This window comes from Podarcis filfolensis (genome assembly GCF_964270895.1).
Source record: "Podarcis filfolensis genome assembly, chromosome: 16".
Lineage (NCBI taxonomy): Eukaryota > Metazoa > Chordata > Lepidosauria > Squamata > Lacertidae > Podarcis > Podarcis filfolensis.
The window spans coordinates 1,534,730-1,554,335 of record NC_139620.1 but is presented as its reverse complement, the minus strand read 5'-3'; the positions used below and the strand labels follow the sequence as shown (position 1 = coordinate 1,554,335).

The 19,606-nt window shown below is 40.8% G+C and overlaps 1 protein-coding gene across 1 annotated transcript; it reads left to right on the top strand.

Moving 5' to 3' along the window:
• Nucleotides 1–1,135: 1,135 nt before the first annotated feature.
• LOC310750907 (vomeronasal type-2 receptor 26-like) lies at nucleotides 1,136–17,891 on the top strand (the record flags this gene model as incomplete). Its single annotated transcript, XM_083589307.1, has 6 exons — nucleotides 1,136–1,305; nucleotides 2,427–2,718; nucleotides 3,748–4,608; nucleotides 5,402–5,656; nucleotides 6,255–6,381; nucleotides 16,990–17,891. 6 exons carry the CDS (start codon nucleotides 1,136–1,138, stop codon nucleotides 17,889–17,891), a joined length of 2,607 nt encoding a protein of 868 aa, XP_083445433.1.
• Nucleotides 17,892–19,606: the final 1,715 nt, after the last annotated feature.

Sequence of the window (19,606 nt, the reverse complement as noted above, 5' to 3'; positions counted from 1 at the left end):
CAGCTTTCCATGAAATCAGCTTGGACTTCTCAATTTCTCCTAATGACTCGCAGTATCTTCAGCGTTCTCTCTCTTTTGCGGTGAAGACCACAAGGAGCATCAAACATGACTACTAGGAAACACAGTCCAGACATCTCCAGGTTTTTTTTTAAGGGAAGCATTTCCCTGTTCATATTCAAAGCATGTGTTATCCATGAAAGGCTGGATCAGCTGGAGACAGGAGGACAAACTGGAGATGTTGAAATTCTACTCTTTTGTATCTATTTTAAAATTCTATTTTCTATTTGTTCCAACTTGCTGTAACGTCATGGTGAAGGGCGGGTAATTAATTTTAAAAGTAAAATACATCTGCAGGGTGGGTCATAGAGGAAGATTCCCCCCTCTGGTCTGTTTCCAGGCCTTGCCCACTTCATCCAGACAGAGCCCATGTGCCAGACATCTTATCAGTGGGCATGGTGGCACAAGAAGCTCTATTGGCTGCCTCCCCCCAGATGCAGTGACACCACAAACCAAATGTGGTTTTTCATTTGAATTCTAAAACATTCAAGTTTTCAAATTAAGGGCCCATTTGGAACTTCTGCAAAAGTTAATTCCACCTCAATGATTAAATATAGTTCAAACCAGTTACATGCCTGTGTTGTTTTTCTTTTTAAGACCTCAGTTGTGAGCACATTTGTAACTATAACAAGTTAAAACTTCCTTCCACTGAGGATTTTCCAGAGAAGACTTTAGCTGAGATGTGAAAAACATGTTTTCTTTTGCAATATTGCAGAGAAACAATGAATCAGATTAAGTTCTCGACAGACCTGCAATTATCAAATTAATCACCATTATTTGTACTTCTTCCCCCTATCCTTGGGGCAGTCTACTGGTCCCATGCAAAATAACAATCAAAGACTAAGAGATGTTACTAATATCTAGAAGTCACTCAGAGCTGGGCCTATAGACATAGCTCTGAATGGCCACCTATTCTTTATTCTGTATTGTTTGCCCTTGAATCAGCTGGGTGAGTCATCATTCAAATTCCGCTGAATAAGAATCACAGAGCAGATGGCTTGGTGTCTACCATTAAACTCTCTGCAAGATGGTAGTATTTGGGGTGGTGGTGTTCCTACTGCTGTCCCAGGGGATATGCATGCTTGCTCCTCTTCCTCAATGTTCTATCAAAGAACCTGTTCCTATAATTCACAAATATTATCAGTCGGGAGACCTCATCATCGCTGGCATTATTTCCCAGATCTACATATCTTCAAGCACCATAACCTTTGAACAACATCCGGCTCAGGAACTTTCCAATGACCACATGTATGTTGCTTTAAAGCCATATCATAGTGTTTTAATGATACTATTCCAAGTCATGCTGCTCTTTTGTAAGGGATTTGGGAACAAACTGTTGGAAGTGCATATTGCTTTATTGATTGTCTTTAGGGTCAGTCAGTTAGTTTTGGGGATTATTACTGAGGATATCTCAAATCTCTGTCCCTCTTTTTAATGCAAGGATGAGCAAACTACAGATTAATCATTTTCTCATTACGTAGTAGTCTGGACAGCATATTGCTTTCAATTGTGCTTCATAGAGATGATCACTATCTTTCCATTTTGATGCTAAACGTTTGGGACTTTTCTTGGAACTGATATAAAGAGGGATACTATATGTAATGTCTTGAGTTTCAATGAAATATTTCAGGGTTTCTTCATCAACATTAAAGCCAGATGTTGTGAGAGCTGCTGATTTCCAAGAGTTTAGGAAGAGTGATGCTCTGAGGAGTCTTGACGAAAGAAAATATTTGTCCAGGATTAACTGTTTCTGAAGCTTGAAGTAGAGTTTCAAGAGGGCAATGAGAAAAACATCAGGGACTCTAGCTTGCTTGATCAGTTCTATTTCACATGATCAGATCAGAAGAATCTTTATTTGCAGCTGCAACTAGCCATAGCAATAAAGTAAAATATACTGAAGATAGACACAAAAACTTAATTATACATAATACATTTTAGAGGTTTACATCAATAATAAAAAAATAGATCTTAATCTCATTGCCTTCGCTGAGAACCTTGCAGTTTTTGCTGTTCAGTGAAGTGGCATGCCTGGATAGGGCTTAAGGAGTAGGCACTAATGCAGCCATGGAAAGATAGGTCAGAGTGTCATATAATGCCTTCTTCATTCCCATTGGCCTGTATAGTTGTGCTGCAAATTTCTATTGCTGCTGTTGCTTCTGTTTGCAACACAATGACTGTATGCTTGTAAATGAGATGATGTTTGAAGTTGGAGGTCATTGTTTAAAATACTTGGACCTTGGCCTTATGTGCAATTCATGTGCAATATGTTAATTAAATATACACTGAATTGAAATGTTGTGAATGTGATGAACTGAAGCCGATGGTGTAAAATGTAACACATGACTCTCACCATATGACACTTGATAAAGGGTCCTGACTCAGAACTACCAGCACATCCTGGCCTTGGCATTTGCTGTGAAGGAGATCAATGCCAACCCCCAAATCTTGCGCAATGTCACCCTTGGATTCCACATCTATAACAGTCATTTCAGTGCCAGCTGGACCTATCAAGCCTCCATAGAACTTCTCTCTAGACGGGCCAAGTTCATCCCTAACTACAAGTGTGATGTTGAGAATACTCCAGTAGCAGTCATCGGGGGACCAAACTCTAATGTCTGTTTTCACATGGCAACTATCCTGAGCATGTACAAGATGCCACAAGTAAGACATGTGTGTGTGAAGCACCTCTAAGTTGAACAAGTCATTTGAATGCCATTCACCTCCATCTTGATGCATCTTGCAGACTGGAAAAGTTGTGAATGAAATAGATAGACACATTCAGAATATTATTGAAATAAAATAAACCTTGTGGTTTATCCATCTTATGCATTTTTGTACCCAAAGTTACAAAAATTGATAAGGTCTCATGGCTCAGTGACCCAAGGAAGTTTTCTACTCCCTTTTTCTTCTTTGATGGACCATTAGCTAAATTTTCAAAGGCCGCCTAAATATAGCACAATTTCAGTTCCAGAGATGTTTTACCCATCTAATATGTTGAATGTGGAAACTTTTTCTAGCTTATATAGCCATGTAGCCACCAGAGTCATATGTAGCTGTGTGACTAGTTTTTTAAAAAACAAAAACAAAAAACCCTGAACACTTTGCTGAACATTGTACACTTTTTTTTGTTTTCTTTTGCTTGTGATTAGCCAAGTCTCTGCCTGGTGTGCTAGATTTCAATAACATCTGAATGTGTGGAACCCCAAGTTTTGCGGAAGTTCATTTGTTATTGTTAAAAATTCAGAAATTATTTCTTCTATAATGTACAAAAGCTCTGAGAGATAAAATATTGAATGTCTTCAATCACCCAGTGATTATTCAGATAGTTGCCTTATAAAGAATAGGAATAAAAACTGGCACACCAATGGAAAGACAGTTTGCAAACAGCAGACGACTTGACCTACTTAGTTATCACCATTATCTGAGCTTAGCAGTTGTGTGGGGTTGGAAGGGAAGCCTTGATGTATTTTTTGCGGGCAAAATGGCCGGGTAGTGGTGGGTGAGGAATGGATTTCTAAGATTATATATCTGATTCATTACATCCATATCAATCTTTCTTTATAGATATTTAGTATTGGATTGGTTTTGGTATTCAAGGGTAAAACAATTTGAGGGGGAAAGCACAATTTGTCATGTCTCTATACTCACAAAGCGAGAAATGTTTCTCTTCTCTTACCTTCTCAAAACTAGCTGATATATGGCTCTTCTCCAGTCATGAATAGTGAAACTCAGGCTGTCTTCTTCCACCGGATGTTCCCAAATGGTGCTTTTCAGTACAAGGAAATTCTCCACTTACTTCTGCATTTCTCCTGGACGTGGATTGGAGTTGTTTCCCAGGATGACGACAACACAGAGAACTTTATAGAGAACATACTTCCTCTGCTTTCCCAGGGTGGCATCTGCTTCGACTTCATAGAAAAATTCCCCAAACTAACTTCTTCCAGTGGCTTTGGAGACATGGTAGGAGAAGGCGTTAAGACATTCAATGTCGTTATGTCAAGTACTGCCCATGTTGTGCTTGTGCATGGAGAAATTCAGACCATGGTGGTTTTGAGAGTCATGCCCCAGATTGCAGAAATGGAGAATATGCCATGGAGGACAATGGCTAAAATTTGTATTATGACAGCCCAGATGGATTTCACATCATTCCCCTTCCAAAGAGATTGGGACATACATTTTCTCCATGGTGCTTTGTCCCTTTCAGTTCATTCAGAGGAGCTGCTGCTTTTCCACACATTTCTTCAGAACAGAAACCCTGCTTCAGTAGAAGAAGATGGCTTCATCAGGGAGTTCTGGGAAGAATCATTTGACTGTTCATTTCCCAGTTCTGCGGCACACAAGATGGACTGGAAAAGGTGTTCTGGGAATGAGAGGCTGGAGATGCTTCCTGTTTCTGTGTTTGAAATGGGCATGACTGCTCATAGTTACAGCATCTACAATGCTGTCTATGCAATAGCACATAGTTTGCATGCCAGCTATTTATCACAATTCAGATACACAGGAATGTCACGTGGTGGAAGGTGGAAGCTTCTGGAGCCACAACAGTGGCAGGTGATGGCCTGATCATAATGGCCTGATCAGATGGAAGATACCACCATCTATTTTGTGCAACAGCATCATTTAGATCAGGGGTTGTCAACCTGGTCCCTACCGCCCACTAGTGGGCGTTTCAGGATTCTAGGTGGGCGGAAGGGAGTTTTATGGCACAAGCTGAATCCTCCTTCCAACAAGCACTGGTGGGTGGTAAGGAAATTTTTCCATCAAGAAAGATACATTAGAAGCAGTAGGTATAAAAAGGTTGACTATCCCTGGCTTAGATGGTTCAGAAACTTGCATTATTAATAAGGATAGAGTTCTGGCATTTAAATGGTGGTTGAAGAAATGACTTTCTTCTATATAAAAAAAACCAAAACCCTGCTCATTGCAAGTTATAAAAAGCTGAACAGTAGTTTGACTATAAGTAGTGATGGTAAAGCTTTGTAATGGAACTCAAAGGAGAGGAGAGTTCTTTCAGTTTCCCACCCCCCTGCTTTAAAATGTAATTCAACCATCGCTATAAGAGTTGTCCGTACTTCCATGAGCAGTATGGTAGTCACAACTTTCTCTGAGAATGACTTATTTAGAAGAGGAATGTACAGTATCATCCCAGAGGCATTGTTGGGTAAAAATGGAGCTCATCTGGAATACTAGGTGATTTATTGTTACTGTTGATGTCATTGGCCTATATAAAGACTTTTAAGGGAACGCAATCTGAATACTCCAAGTAAAATATTTTATCACCATATTTCATAGTTCCATGTTTTGCACCTTTACACACTTACGATTTCCCTTCCTCATAATTTAGCTCCACCGTATTCTCAGAAGTATTTCATTTAACAACAGTGTGGGGGAAATGGTGTCCTTTGATCAAAATGGGGAACTAGCTGCTGGCTTTGACATTATAAACTGGGTCACATTCCCAAACCAGACCTTCTTCAGGGTTAAAGTTGGAAAGATAGACCCTCCGACTCTCCAAGATAAGAAAGATGCTCTGACCTCCCAGGACAACGTCTTCACCATTCATGAGGATCTCATCATCTGGCCCAAACAATTTAACCAGGTACAGTCCTTGCATATTTCAGGGTGCATTTATAAATTTCCTCAATACTCAAGAAGTGAGTTATCTAGATACTCAAATGGTTGTAGTTCACTGTCCCCAGTGAAATCATACTTTTGAACCAAAACATTCACCTTGCATAATGCTGGAACTTTATTGCTATGCAATGTCCTTTGGCCTTTTCATTGTTCTAGTCAAAGTTTGCTGGTAGTAGAGAAAATCTGATGACGATTCAACCACCCATCTAAAGCCATCCTAGACTCTCACTGGTGTGGCTGAAGAGCACTTTTTGCAATCCTCTATCCTTTCAATGTTCCCCTCTTTCACAGTAGAGATTTAGATGAGTTCCTATGCTGGTATAAATCTCATTCCAATTTGGGGATATTTCAGAGGGTGAAGGTGGCTTTTAATTCATTGGGTCAAATCCATTCCCTGATCTTTCCTGTCACATCTCTCAATGGGCCGGACATGCCTTCTGGAACTGATGTTATTACACAACCCCATTGTGAAGCCATTTCTTAAATGGATAGAGAAGACTGAGATAAAGTTTCCATAATAAAGGATCTCAATATAAGCACATTGTTATTTCTTTTATGCACAGTCACAGCCCCTTTCCATGTGTAATGACCACTGCCATCCAGGTTATAGTAGGACCAAGAAAGAAGGGGAGCCATTTTGCTGCTATGATTGCTTTCCATGTCCAGAAGGGAAAATCTCAAACTGGAAAGGTAAGAAATTTCATATAGATAGTTGATCCAATCCGTAGCTCATCAAATTGAACAGCTATGACCTTGCTTATCCACATCAGTTTTTAAAAGCAAACAGAATCTAATTACCACCCTTTTCTCTGTACAAGACAACATAACACATCATCACCCCCTCGGATGATGCTTCAAGGAGATTTGCAACTCCAGTTTTCAAAATTTGAATATAAACATATAAATATTTTTAAAACTGCACATGCACAGAAATGTGATATAGAAAGTATGAAGTCTGAGGTGTATGAATATCTAAAACACTTTCAAACCTTCTGAAAATGCATTTTTAAAAATATTTCATCATCCCCTTAAAACACAAGGCCTGAACATACCCCTGTATCTGGGAACAGGGATATATACCTTTCCTACTGCAAGATTAACTTTGATATTTTTCTTCTACCAACACTCTTGCAAAGGAAGAAATAAATGAATTGATGCACGGTGCAAGGGCTGAGATTCTCATTTATGCATGCTATGTTCTTTGTATTCTGATTCCAGATATGGATGATTGCTTTCAATGTCCTGGAGATCAATATCCAAACATTAGTCAGGATACATGCCTTCCAAAAACCATCAGCTTCCTTTCTCACAAAGAGCCTCTGGGGATCAGCTTGGACACTGTTGCTGTCTCCTTTTCTTGCATCACAGCTTTTGTGCTTGGAATCTTTATGAAGAACAAGGACACACCCATAGTCAGAGCGAACAACAGGAGCCTCACCTACACTCTCCTCCTCGCCCTCCTGCTCTGCTTCCTTTCTGCTCTGCTGTTCATTGGACAACCGGAGGTTGTGACCTGCCTCTTTCGACAAATAATTTTTAGCATAATCTTCTCTGTGGCAGTTTCTTGCATATTGGCCAAAACCACCATTGTGGTTCTAGCTTTCATGGCCACGAAGCCAGGGTCCAGGATAAGGAAATGGGTGGGGAAACAATTAGCCATCTTCATAGTCCTATCCTGCTCCCTGATTCAAGCCACAATCTGTAGTGTGTGGCTGGCAACCACTCCCCCATTCCCAGACTTTGACAAACACTCAATGCCGAAAGAAATTGTGCTTGAATGCAATGAAGGGTCGACTATCATGCTTTACTGTGTGTTGGGCTTCCTGTGTCTCCTGGCCATTGTCAGCTTCACGGTGGCCTTCTTAGCTAGAAAGTTGCCAGACACTTTCAATGAAGCCAAGTTCATCACCTTCAGCATGTTGATTTTTTGCACGGTATGGCTGTCCTTTGTTCCCACGTATCTGAGTACCAAGGGGAAGTACATGGTGGCTGTGGAGATCTTCTCCATTTTGTCCTCCAGTTTTGGATTACTGAGCTGCATCTTTTCCCCAAAATGCTATGTCATTTTACTGAGACCTGATCTGAATAGCAAAGAGCAGCTAAACATAAGAAAGAATTAAAATAATTAACAAGTCTGTCTGTTCAATTCTATACGGCACGTTTAAATAAATATTTGAGATTAAATCATGTGTTACTCAATAGTGTGACATTAGAATTGAGACACTCCCTTCTGGATCCTTTCTATCAGTGGAATGGGGATAATGTTGAACATTGGGGAACTTTAATGAATATAGACTCATATAATTGAAGAGTTGGACAGGGTCTAATGTAGTAATCACAGCAAAAGGATCCCTGACAGATGTTCATCCAAACTTGGATTAAGAATGAAGGGCATCACAGGAAACCTCAATTCTGACCTCTGATTGAGTTAAATATAACAACAACAACAACAACAACAACAACAACAACAACAACAACAACAACAACAACAACACAACAATTTATTATTTATACCCTGCTCACCTGGCTGGGTTTCCCCAGCTACTCTGGGTGGCTTTCAACAGAACCTTAAAAGCATAATAAAACTTCAAACATTAAAAACTACCCTAAACAGGGCTGCTTTCAGATGTCTTCTGATACTCGGATAGTTGTTTATTCCCTTGACATCTGATGGGAGGGCATTCCACAGGGCAGGCGCTACTACTGAGAAGGCCCTCTGCCTGGTTCCCTGCAAGCTCACTTCTTGCTGAGTGTAGGCTGAACGATGGGGGTGGAGATGCCCCTTCAGGTCTAATGGGCTGAGGCCATTTAGGGCTCTAAAGGTCAGCACCAACACTTTGAATTGTGCTCAGAAATGTATTGGGAGCAAATGTAGGTCTTTGAAGATCGGTGTTATATGGTCTCGGCGGCCACTCCCAGTCACCAGTCTAGCTGCCGCATTCTGGATTAGTTGCAGTTTCCAGGTCACCTTCAAAGGTAGCCCCACGTAGAGTGCATTGCAGTAGTCCAAGCATGGGTTAACTAGAACATTCACCACAGGCGAGACAGTCTGCGGGCAGGTAAGGTCTCACCCTGCATACCAGATGGAGCTGGTAGACAGCTGCCCTAGACGCAGAATTGACCTGTGCCTCCATGGACAGCTGTGAGTCCAAAATGACTCCCAGGCTGCGCACCTGGTCCTTCAGGGGCACAGTTACCCCATTCAGGACTAGGGAGTCCCCCACAGCCACCCGCCCCCTGTCACTGCAAAACAGTACTTCTGTCTTGTCAGGATTCAACCTCAATCCTCTAAACCCCTGCAACCTTGCAGAACAATTTCAGTGGAAACAGTCTCAGGAGGCTTGATAAAAGTTCAAAGTTGGACTCCTGTGTCATTCCTTTCTGAATCAGTTTGGTTCCCTAGCTGAGATGTGTGCATGTAATAGTGTGTATCTGGGGTCCCTTGGCAAGGAGTTGTGTTATTGCTCCCCACAAAATCAACTATGGCGGTCTTGCATGTGCACTGCTCAATGGCGCCTCCTAATAGTGCCAATTCAAAATCGAGTCTCAAGTACCAAGGAGGGAATCATTTCCTCCCTATCCTTAGTTGGTGAGCCACAGCTTGAGGTTGTGTGACAAGCCCAGAAAGATGGAGGGATGTGTCCCTACTAGATTTAGTAAAGATTTCACCCATACTTTGATGAGCAAATTGTTTTGAGTTTTATTCACCGTTCCTCTGACTTTTTATATTTTAACAAATAAATATTTTACTCCACTTATATCTCCAAGTCTTATTTTGGGTGTGGGGGCAATGTCAGTGATGTGCTAAACATATTTTTGTGCGCAATGTTACTGAGGGAAATTATTTCTCCTACTATTATCACCAAGTTCATAAAAATAACTGATTCTTCTCCAAATCCCAGGAAAATTCAAGTAGCCACATGCCAACGATGAACAAAGGCTCAATGAAGCTGTTAATATCCCCTGTTATATTCAAGCTTGTTGTTGTTGTTGTTTAGTCGTTTAGTCGGGTCCGACTCTTCGTGACCCCATGGACCAGAGCACGCCAGGCCCTCCTGTCTTCCACTGCCTCCCGCAGTTTGGTCAGACTCATGTTTGTGGCTTCGAGAACACTGTCCAACCATCTTGTCCTCTGTCGTCCCCTTCTCCTTGTGCCCTCCATCTTTCCCAACATCAGGGTCTTTTCCAGGGAGTCTTCTCTTCTCATGAGGTGGCCAAAGTATTGGAGCCTCAGCTTCACGATCTGTCTTTCCAGTGACCGCTCAGGGCTGATTTCCTTAAGAATGGATGTGTTTGATCTTCTTGCAGTCCATGGGACTCTCAAGAGTCTCCTCCAGCACCATAATTCAAAAGCATCAATTCTTCGGTGAACAGCCTTCTTTATGGTCCAGCTCTCACTTCCATACATCACTACTGGGAAAACCATGGCTTTAACTATACATTCAAGCTTGGGCTGACACTTAATGTTCTCTCAGTCTGATCAATTACTCCTTACACTGCAAAGATCTGGTGTTCCTTGCCGTTCCAGTGAGACATGAAGAGTTACAACATATCTATAGCATCAAATGTGTCCTGTTCACCCATCAAAGCTTTCATGTCTTTAGAATGCTTTTGCGTTAACGTTATTGCCCATGCCTTTTTTCCTCTATAGGGATAGCTATGCCTTGTTCGAAATTTTGCACCTCTAGGTGATGCTTTGGCTATGATAAGGGAAACATGGTTTTCTGTTGCGATCTGATAGAAAACCTACAACTCAAAACTGGTAATTATCTCTCCTCTGATTATGAAGTTAATCATAGTCACTTCGGCTTCTTCTCTCCATCCCAGGGGAATCATACAGCAGCCACATGCAAACTAGGAACCAAGGCTAGAAGATGCCATGAATAGCCCCTGTGCCATTCAAGGTTGCTAGACACAAGGCACTCTCAGACTGATCACTGATTTCTTTGCACTGAGCAGACCAAATTTGCATGGATGTTCCAGTGAGAATTTTCTAACCAGGAATGCTCTGTTGATAATGTGCAAAGAGGTTAATCGTTTCGTAAAACCGTACATTCAAGATGGTGCTATATCCAGTATTAATATAAGTATTGCTGACTCCTATGTGTGCAAGCCTCCTATTCATCAATGTGCTCTCAGGGACCCACTTCCAATTCTTCACCAATATTATCAGTCTGGAGACATCATCATTGCTGGCATTATGTCGCAAATCTATATAGCTTCGAGTATATTGACCTTCGAGAACCCTCCCTCTCCTGAACTTTTCGATCACACTTTGTAAGGAATTGCATTGATTGCGGGGGGGGTGGTGGACTGGATTACTCTTGGGTCCCTTCCAGTTCTAAGATTCTATGATTCTATGTGTTATGAGTATATTTATGCATTTACTACATGGTGATAATGAACTGTGGTGGTGATTTCCACTAATCTTCTCCTTTTTAGTACTTTGTAAGGGGTTGGAGAAGATATGATATCTCAAAATGCTTTCTTCAATCTGTGTCAACCTTTGCTTCGGAATCTTTGCCTATAAAGATGTTCCAGATCTAGAATTTAGCCATTTCAACTTTATCACATGGCAATATAAATAGCAGAAATTACATTTACTCTGTTAGGGCATTCTGGTTATTTTAAATGGAAGTCTCTGGGTTTCTACTTTGGTTTTTATCAAATATGTGAGGAATCATTAATCACTCAGGCTTGGAAGTGATTTTCCGATGAACTTTAGTCAATGCCTGTATGATTGGATAGCCAGATATTGGCAGCAACATTAATAATAATAGTAGCAGAGTTGGCAGAAACAATTGCTTACATTCTGTGAACAAAGAAACACATTCCTGGTTAAAATTGGGCCCTAAGTCGTATTCTGTTTTGTGAAATAGCTGTAAAACTTCCAAATATCATTGTAGCATCTCAGTAGAAGATTTGCTTTCTCTGTTTCAAATGGCTGTCATATTGGTGATTGCAATTAGAACAATAAAATTGTGGGGGGAGGATATAACTTGATTTTATGAAGTCTCTCTCATGCATGCTCTATATTTGTATCCAGAGTCATTCATTGGATAATTCAGTCATGTGTTGTTGTTGTTTTATATGTACAAAATTAAAGCACACTTCCCTTTCTGAGTTTTACCCAAACCAGTTTGTGGCTGGAGGGAGTGTTGTGCATTCATCTATGCATAGATTGGGTTAGTTAGCAGCACCAAAAGTACTGTTCAGGGAAGCCAAATGTCCAGGTTTGTGTGTCAATATAGCCAGACGGTTCCCTGGGCTGTGGGGGATACAACCTATTTTTGCAAAGATGCACTGTTATGCCATACGCAGCTCTCATTCCAGGCCATTGACACAACTCTACCAGCATATCCTGGCCTTGGCACTTGCAGTAAAGGAGATCAATGAAAACCCCAAGCTCTTACCCAATGTCACTCTTGGCTTCCACATCTATAACAGCCATTTCAGTGCAAGGTGGACTTACCAAGCCTCCATGGAACTTCTTTCTGGGCAAGGAACACTCATCCCTAACTATAAATGTGATGCTGGAAGCACTTCAATAGCAGTCATTGGTGGACCAAACTCTGATTTATATATTCACATGGCTACAATCCTGTCCATGTACAAGATGGCCCAAGTAAGAACAAAATAATCATAACCGCAATAGAATAGTATCTTTTTGGTGTTGGCCAAAGCATTTCAGCCCGTGTGTGTGTGTGTGTGTGTGTGTGTGTGTGTAGGCAATAGGGCATATATATGTTTGTGTGTTTGTGTGCATGTGTATCTGCAGTAGGTGATATTTTTTAACTTAGTTCTATAATTCCTGAAATGACAATTTATTCTTCATGCTCACCTATGTAGACAACATAGGAGGAAGAATTTCTAATTGGACAGAATATTGAAAATTAATATAAACCATGCAATCAAATTCCCAAATTTTTCCCAAATCATTTTGTAAAAATCAGTCCCTCCACTAAATTCCACAACCTGTTATCCAATCCGACCATGATTTCAAAAATATTTGAAATATAATAGCCATATCCCAGCCTCTATGCCTTCTCCTTCATTTGTCTCCATTTGGTTGGTCCCCGTTGAGCATCCTTAACACATCTCTGAAATGGTGCATCAACTGAGCAACCTAATTCCACCCATTTAAAATATCTGTCCCCTTTCAATGTTTCTGGTTCTTTATGTCTCATTTTATGCTCATTTAAAGAGGCCCCCCACACATAATGCCTACATTTGGAATCTATGACTTTTGTCTGTACTTCTTGAAAAGAATAAAACATTTCATTCTAAATTGCACACTTTCCAAGGCTTTTCAGTGCACTCCTTCCTAAAGTGTGGTTTTTGAAGGTATCTTTTGCATAAGGGAAATATTTCCATGTGCATTGCAAAATCCTAAGTAGTGCATCTTTTGACTGGCAGCTGCAATTCAATCAGTGCACTTCAGAAAGCAGATCAAACAAAATTGTACTGCATCTCTACATTCTATATAAGGTTACCAGATTTTTTTCAATGAATCCAGGGACTCTTTTCAACTTCAATAGATTTCAATAGATTTTGTATGGGGACTGATTTGTAAATCCGGGGACTGTCTGGTAACCTTATTCTATCATAACTATTTATTATTTATCTGCCACCCATCTGACTGGTTTCCACTTGAACTGGTGCTTGATAGGACAATTGGGTATCACTTTTCCTTTCCCTTTCCTTCAGCTGACCCTTTGCTTCCTTTACTTTCAGCTCATGTATGGCTCTTCTCCCATTCTGAATAGCTATGTGCAAACACTTTTCTTCCACTGGGTGTTCCCAGATGGGCTTCAGCAGTACAATGGGATACTTCGTCTTCTACTGCATTTCAGCTGGATGTGGATTGGGGTGCTTTCAAGGCATGATGACACTGGAGAGAGATTTGTACAAAATGTTCTTCCCGTGTTTTCCCAGAGGGGTATCTGCTTTGATTTTGTAGAAAGATTCCCCCAAGCAACCTATTCTGATGAGCTCCATAAAATGGTAGACGGTGGTTCTAAAATAATCAGAATTGTCATGAGAAGCATTGCCAGTGTTGTTCTCGTTCACGGTGAAATTGATACCATTATGGTAATGAGAATGATGCCCAGCCTCGCAGAAACAGATGATATATCAATGCAAGGCAGGGCAAAAGTCTGGATTATGACAGCCCAGATGGATTTCACATCATTTCCCTTTCAAAGAGGTTGGGACATCACATTCCTCCATGGGGCTCTATCCTTTGCTGTTCACTCAAAGGATCTTCCAGGATTCCAGAAATTTATTGAGATGAGAAACCCCATTTTGTTAAAAGAAGATGGCTTCCTCAGAGCTTTCTGGAAACAGGCATTTGATTGTTATTTTTCTCATCCTACTTTAGACAAGATAGATGGCAAATTCTGCACTGGGGAGGAGAATCTTGAGAGCCTTCCTGGATCTGTTTTTGAAATGAGAATGACTGCCCAAAGCTACAGTGTCCACAACGCTCTATATACTGTGGCGCATGCTTTGCATACCATGTCATGCTTCAAATTCAACCATAGAAGAATCACCAATGGAATAGCATGGGACCATCTGAAACCACAACCATGGCAGGTAATGTGATCCAACTAATGCAGATTTTTATTTTATTTTATTTAAAAAGGTTTAGCACTTAGGTATAGGGGCTATATTCTTCCTTAGGGCTCATATTGAGAGGAAACGCTACCATCCAGTAAGATTTAGAAAAAACAAAATGTATGGAAAATAGTTGTGCATTCCACGCCTTTGTTTAAAGTGGCCTCGCTTGTGCTCAGTTCTATAATGATTTGAATTGTGCAGTTTGCATGCATTTCCACATGCAATTCCAACACCCCTTTTAGCACTCTGGTGAGACTGGTGTACTCTTGGTCAGTAGACAACTGATTCAGGGAGAGGATTAGCTTTCAAACATAAAATGGACCAAAGCTCTCAAAGGTGGAAGATAATCACACTTATGTAAGATGGAATCCTTTTGTTTACCTCCATGATTTCTCCTCATTCCCAATTTAGCTCCACCACTTTCTGAGAAGTATCTCATTCAACAATAGTGCCGGTGAAGAGATATCCTTTGACCAAAATGGAGCATTAGTAGCTGGATTTGATATTTTCAACTGGGTCACATTTCCAAACGAGTCCTTTCTTAGAGTCAAAGTTGGAATGATGGACCCTCAGGCTCCAGAAGTTGAGGGGCTTACAATCCATGATGATGCTGTTGTGTGGCCCAGTAGGTTCAACCAGGTAAGGCCAATTTCAAAGGCTATGAGTCATTTTCTCAATGGTAAAAATCCTGCCTAATGGGGCCAATGTAGACTTGACTGGGAGATCCATTGTGATTGCACTTATTGGAGGTCATTTCACAAACAGAAATTACCTACCAAAGCAATGATTGCAACTGTGATGGGGAGCACACGGATATTAATATAGATCTGAAAACATCCAGGAGCATGAAGTCATATGTTGAAACGCATATATGAAGGTCCATAAAGCCAAATAATGATTGACTCTGTACTATTTCACTAATATTCTAAACAATAGTAATATTGAGAAACTTTATTAGTCGAGGGCTTCCAATGTTATGAAAATAATTCAAGAACCCCAGTTGCAACAGTCAAAACAAAGTTAATTGTTTAACCTGTAAAAAGGAAGAAGATTGTATCAAAGACTGGGAATCATGGCTGGGAATTATGACAAGCAACAGCTGACTGTGTTCTAAACTGCCTTCCCATGGGGGTGGGGGAATGAATGAAATTATGTCAAACAATTATTGAATGCATTCCAAAGTGATAAAGCCATAGACTCAGCTTTGAGAGCTTTGGCATATTTAACAAGGGGATTAAGATAAAGTTATTCTACTGGATAAATTGAGTTCCTGGTAGTACAACTAGCTCTGGCTGCAGATGCCTAGAAAGTGCTCTCTGAAAAGGAATAATAGCATTTTCCTTTATCACTGTCCTAATGCTTAACTATAGATTTCGTATTCTATCTCTGATACTATTATCTCATTTTGTTTATGCACAGACACTACCGGTTTCCCTGTGTAACGAGAAATGCCATTTAGGTTATCGGAGAACCAAGAAAGAAGGGAAGGCTTCTTGCTGCTATGATTGCCTCCCGTGTCCAGAAGGGAAGATCTCAGACCAAAAGGGTAAGGAATTTACTGTGAACAATTCCAGGGATGATCAGAATTCAATTTCCCTGATGTGAATGCTGTAGTATCAGATGTGGTCTGATTTATTACCATGGAAAACTGTCCTTGGGTTACAATTGTGGTGCCTGAGGACCTCCTTGGTATTCTGAGGAGCTGCAGACTATGAAACAAGCTGGAAGAAGACTGGAACACACTTAGTGCAAGTCTTGCTCCGAAACCAATGAAAAGCTTATTAGCAAACATAATCATCCTACTATGAGACTGTGTGGGCTGTGAAAAATGCTTATTTTGTGGCTCTGGAGGTTACTGACTCCCATGGGGGGGAAAGCTCTGGAAGATTTGGAGACCCACTGTGACCAACCAGTGTGGTGTGGTGGTTAAGAGTGGTAGTCTCGTAATCTGGTGAACTGGGTTCACGTCTCCGCTCCTCCACCTGCAGCTGCTGGGTGACCTTGGGCTAGTCACACTTCTCTGAAGTCTCTCAGCCCCACTCACCTCACAGAGTGTTTGTTGTGGGGGAGGAAGGGAAAGGAGAATGTTAGCCGCTTTGAGACTCCTTCGGGTAGTGATAAAGCGGGATATCAAATCCAAACTCTTCTTCTTCTTCTTCAACTGGCTACTAAATGAGTGGATAAAGCCTAGACCAGAGGGGAGGGCTTTGTAAAATATTAAAAGGTCCTTGAACCTAGCTTGGTAGTACATTGCCAACCAGTACAAATATTTTAATGGTGTCCCATTAAAGATTTAACCACTACATTTTATACCAGCTGGAGCTTCCAAACCAGGCCAGCCCCACAGAAAGAATTGCAATCAGCCAGTTTTGAGGTTACAATGGCAAGGACTAGAGTTGTTAGGGTACCACTGTCTACAGCTGGAAATCAGACAGCTAGATGGTAGGCGCTGGAGACGTATCTTCAGTGCTGTACCTGAGGGAAACTTCTTCCCATTGACCTTAAGATGCACATTGCTTGGGGATCATAGCTGAAAATGACTTCTTCTGAACATAAGAACTTGTCCTATAGAACTGACCTAGGAGTCATAATTCAAAGCCTTTCAATACTTGTGCATGCTATCTGCCAACCACAAGAAATGGGGCTTCCATGTACAAATATCTGTCTTTTCCTTTTCAGACATGGATGAATGTTTTGAATGCCTTGCAGACCAGCATACAAACAAGGACCAGGATGGATGCCTTCCAAAACAAAAAACCTTCTTGTCTTATGGAGAAGCTCTGGGGATATGTTTGGCTACTTTGGCTCTCTCTTTTTCTTTCCTCACTGCTTTGGTGCTTGGAATCTTCGTGAAGAACAACGACACTCCCATTGTCAAAGCCAACAACCAGAACCTCACCTACACTCTCCTCATCTCCCTCCTGCTCTGTTTCCTTTGTGTTTTGCTCTTCATTGGCCAGCCTGTAGAGCTCACATGCCTCCTTCGGCAAACTGCCTTTGGCATGATCTTCTCAGTGGCAGTTTCTTGCATATTGGCCAAAACCACCATTGTGGTTCTGGCTTTCATGGCCACCAAGCCAGGCTCCAAAATGAGAAGATGGGTGGGGAAACCGTTGTCCAATTCTCTTGTTCTTTCCTGCTCTCTTATTCAAGCCTCCATATGTACAGTGTGGCTGGCAACCTCTCCCCCATTCCCAGATTTGGACACACACACAATGCTCAAAGAAATTGTACTGTTCTGCAATGAGGGGTCAGACCTCATGTTTTATGGTATCCTAGGCTACATGGGCCTCCTGGCCGTTGTCAGCTTTGTTGTGGCTTTTCTAGCTAGGAGGTTGCCTGACAGCTTTAATGAAGCCAAGTTTATCACCTTTAGCATGTTGGTCTTTTGTAGTGTTTGGTTGTCCTTTGTACCAACATACATGAGCACAAAAGGAAAATTCATGGTGGTTGTGGAGATCTTCTCCATTTTGGCCTCCAGCTTTGGATTACTGGGGTGCATCTTTTTCCCCAAATGCTACATTATTTTACTGAGGCCTCAGCTGAACACCAGGGGGCAGCTGATTAGAAGAAACAAATAATCAGCATACCAAGCCCAACTCAATCTTATTGTATTCCAATGTTTATAATTTTCATTTTCAGATCAGAAAATGCCATGTGAGCTGCTGTTAGTGAATGGTCCAAGTTTTCCATTAAGTCAGCTATGATTAGAGTAGGGAAATATTTTATCAATGAATTCTTAGGAAGACTGTAGCCTGCTGTATTATTTATGCTGTATTATTTCTAGCAAGTTTAGATGCCAATAAATCTTAAAATTTGGACATAATCAAAATATAAGGTATGTACTAACTTAGGGGATTTTGCACCACCAGTTTCGCATTTCAGAGGATTTCATTTAGTTTTGCTGCCATACAATATCATCCGCATATCAATTTATGAAGGCTTTATGTAAATTCAGGAACTTTAAACTTTTTAATTTCCCTGTTTTTTCTCTCTCTTAAGAGACTTATTTCCCTTTTCATGTGATATTGATGTCTTTTTATTTTCAGGTCTTATGTACATAAACTAAGGTTACACAGAGCATTTCTGAATCTATACACATCATCAATGAGTTTAGTTTTTATACATGTGCACTAGGCAGATCTTCTGAATGTTGAAAATTAGAAAATTAGAAAAAAGAAAGAAAACTCTTCCATTTGATCATGTGATATGAATCAAACAGCCCTTTTATGCACTTGTTGAAGTTCTGTTGAGGCATCCAAGTTTGCATCTCCCTTTATTGAAACAAGTCACAGATGGATTAACCTTCTTTTTTTTAACCCTGACGGAGCACCTGAACCACAGGCAAACCTCTGTTGGCTGTGACTACCACACAACCATTCAGTTGCATCAAGACACACACACCTCTCCTCTGCTGCATTCCACCCCAATCTCTGAGCAGTGCACGACTGCAGCTTCCTACGCAGGGTTCAATTTCCTTGGAATGAGGGACAGTGGATACTGTGGTGTTTTCACCCCCCAAAGCAGGCTATCCATAATCTGCTTAGAAACTTTTTGGGAACACCCCCAAAACAACTCTTGTTGAGGAAGCCGTGTAAGGAAACTTGTGTACAGGTTTCATAACGTGCAGCAGACCCTTAACACAATCAGTTCAAATAGATTGCAAGCAATGTGATGTTAAGATTTTCTGTGTTGCAAGTAGAAATCATTTCACAACCCCAATTCCTTTGTCAGATGCAACTCCAAGTCCGTATATCTACAGGCCGAATGCAAAAGTAAAAGAAACCAACAGTCTTCTTCATCATCCACCAATCCACATTTTACATTTGACGACCTAGAAGCAAGCCATCTTTATGTTTCTGTGCAAATAATTTAGAAACATTTATCAATTTGGAAGCTAAGTGTCTTTTCTTACTGTTGTATGGAAAAAATACAACAGAACTTTGAAGTGTTTTCAAGTAAACCATTTTAAACTTGCCAAACATGTGGTCTCTTTCTATGTTAAAGAATGTAGGGAACTTTGGAAGCAACTTTGAAGGGAATTTTTTTAAAAGGTCTAACAGCCTATATTTTCATGCTTTGCTTTGTTGCATATTTGGTGATTCTAAAACCTCTTCTGGGGTTTTCTCTTCTCACTAAAGAGTACTTGCCACCAAAGAGAAACTCAACAAAGAGTTTCTCACCAGCCTAGACCTGGATCTAGGCATCCAGGGAATTCTCCTTTTTATTATACCTACATTTCATTTTTATCCAAACACAAAACACAAAAAGCAACATAACCCCCATTAGCCCCTCC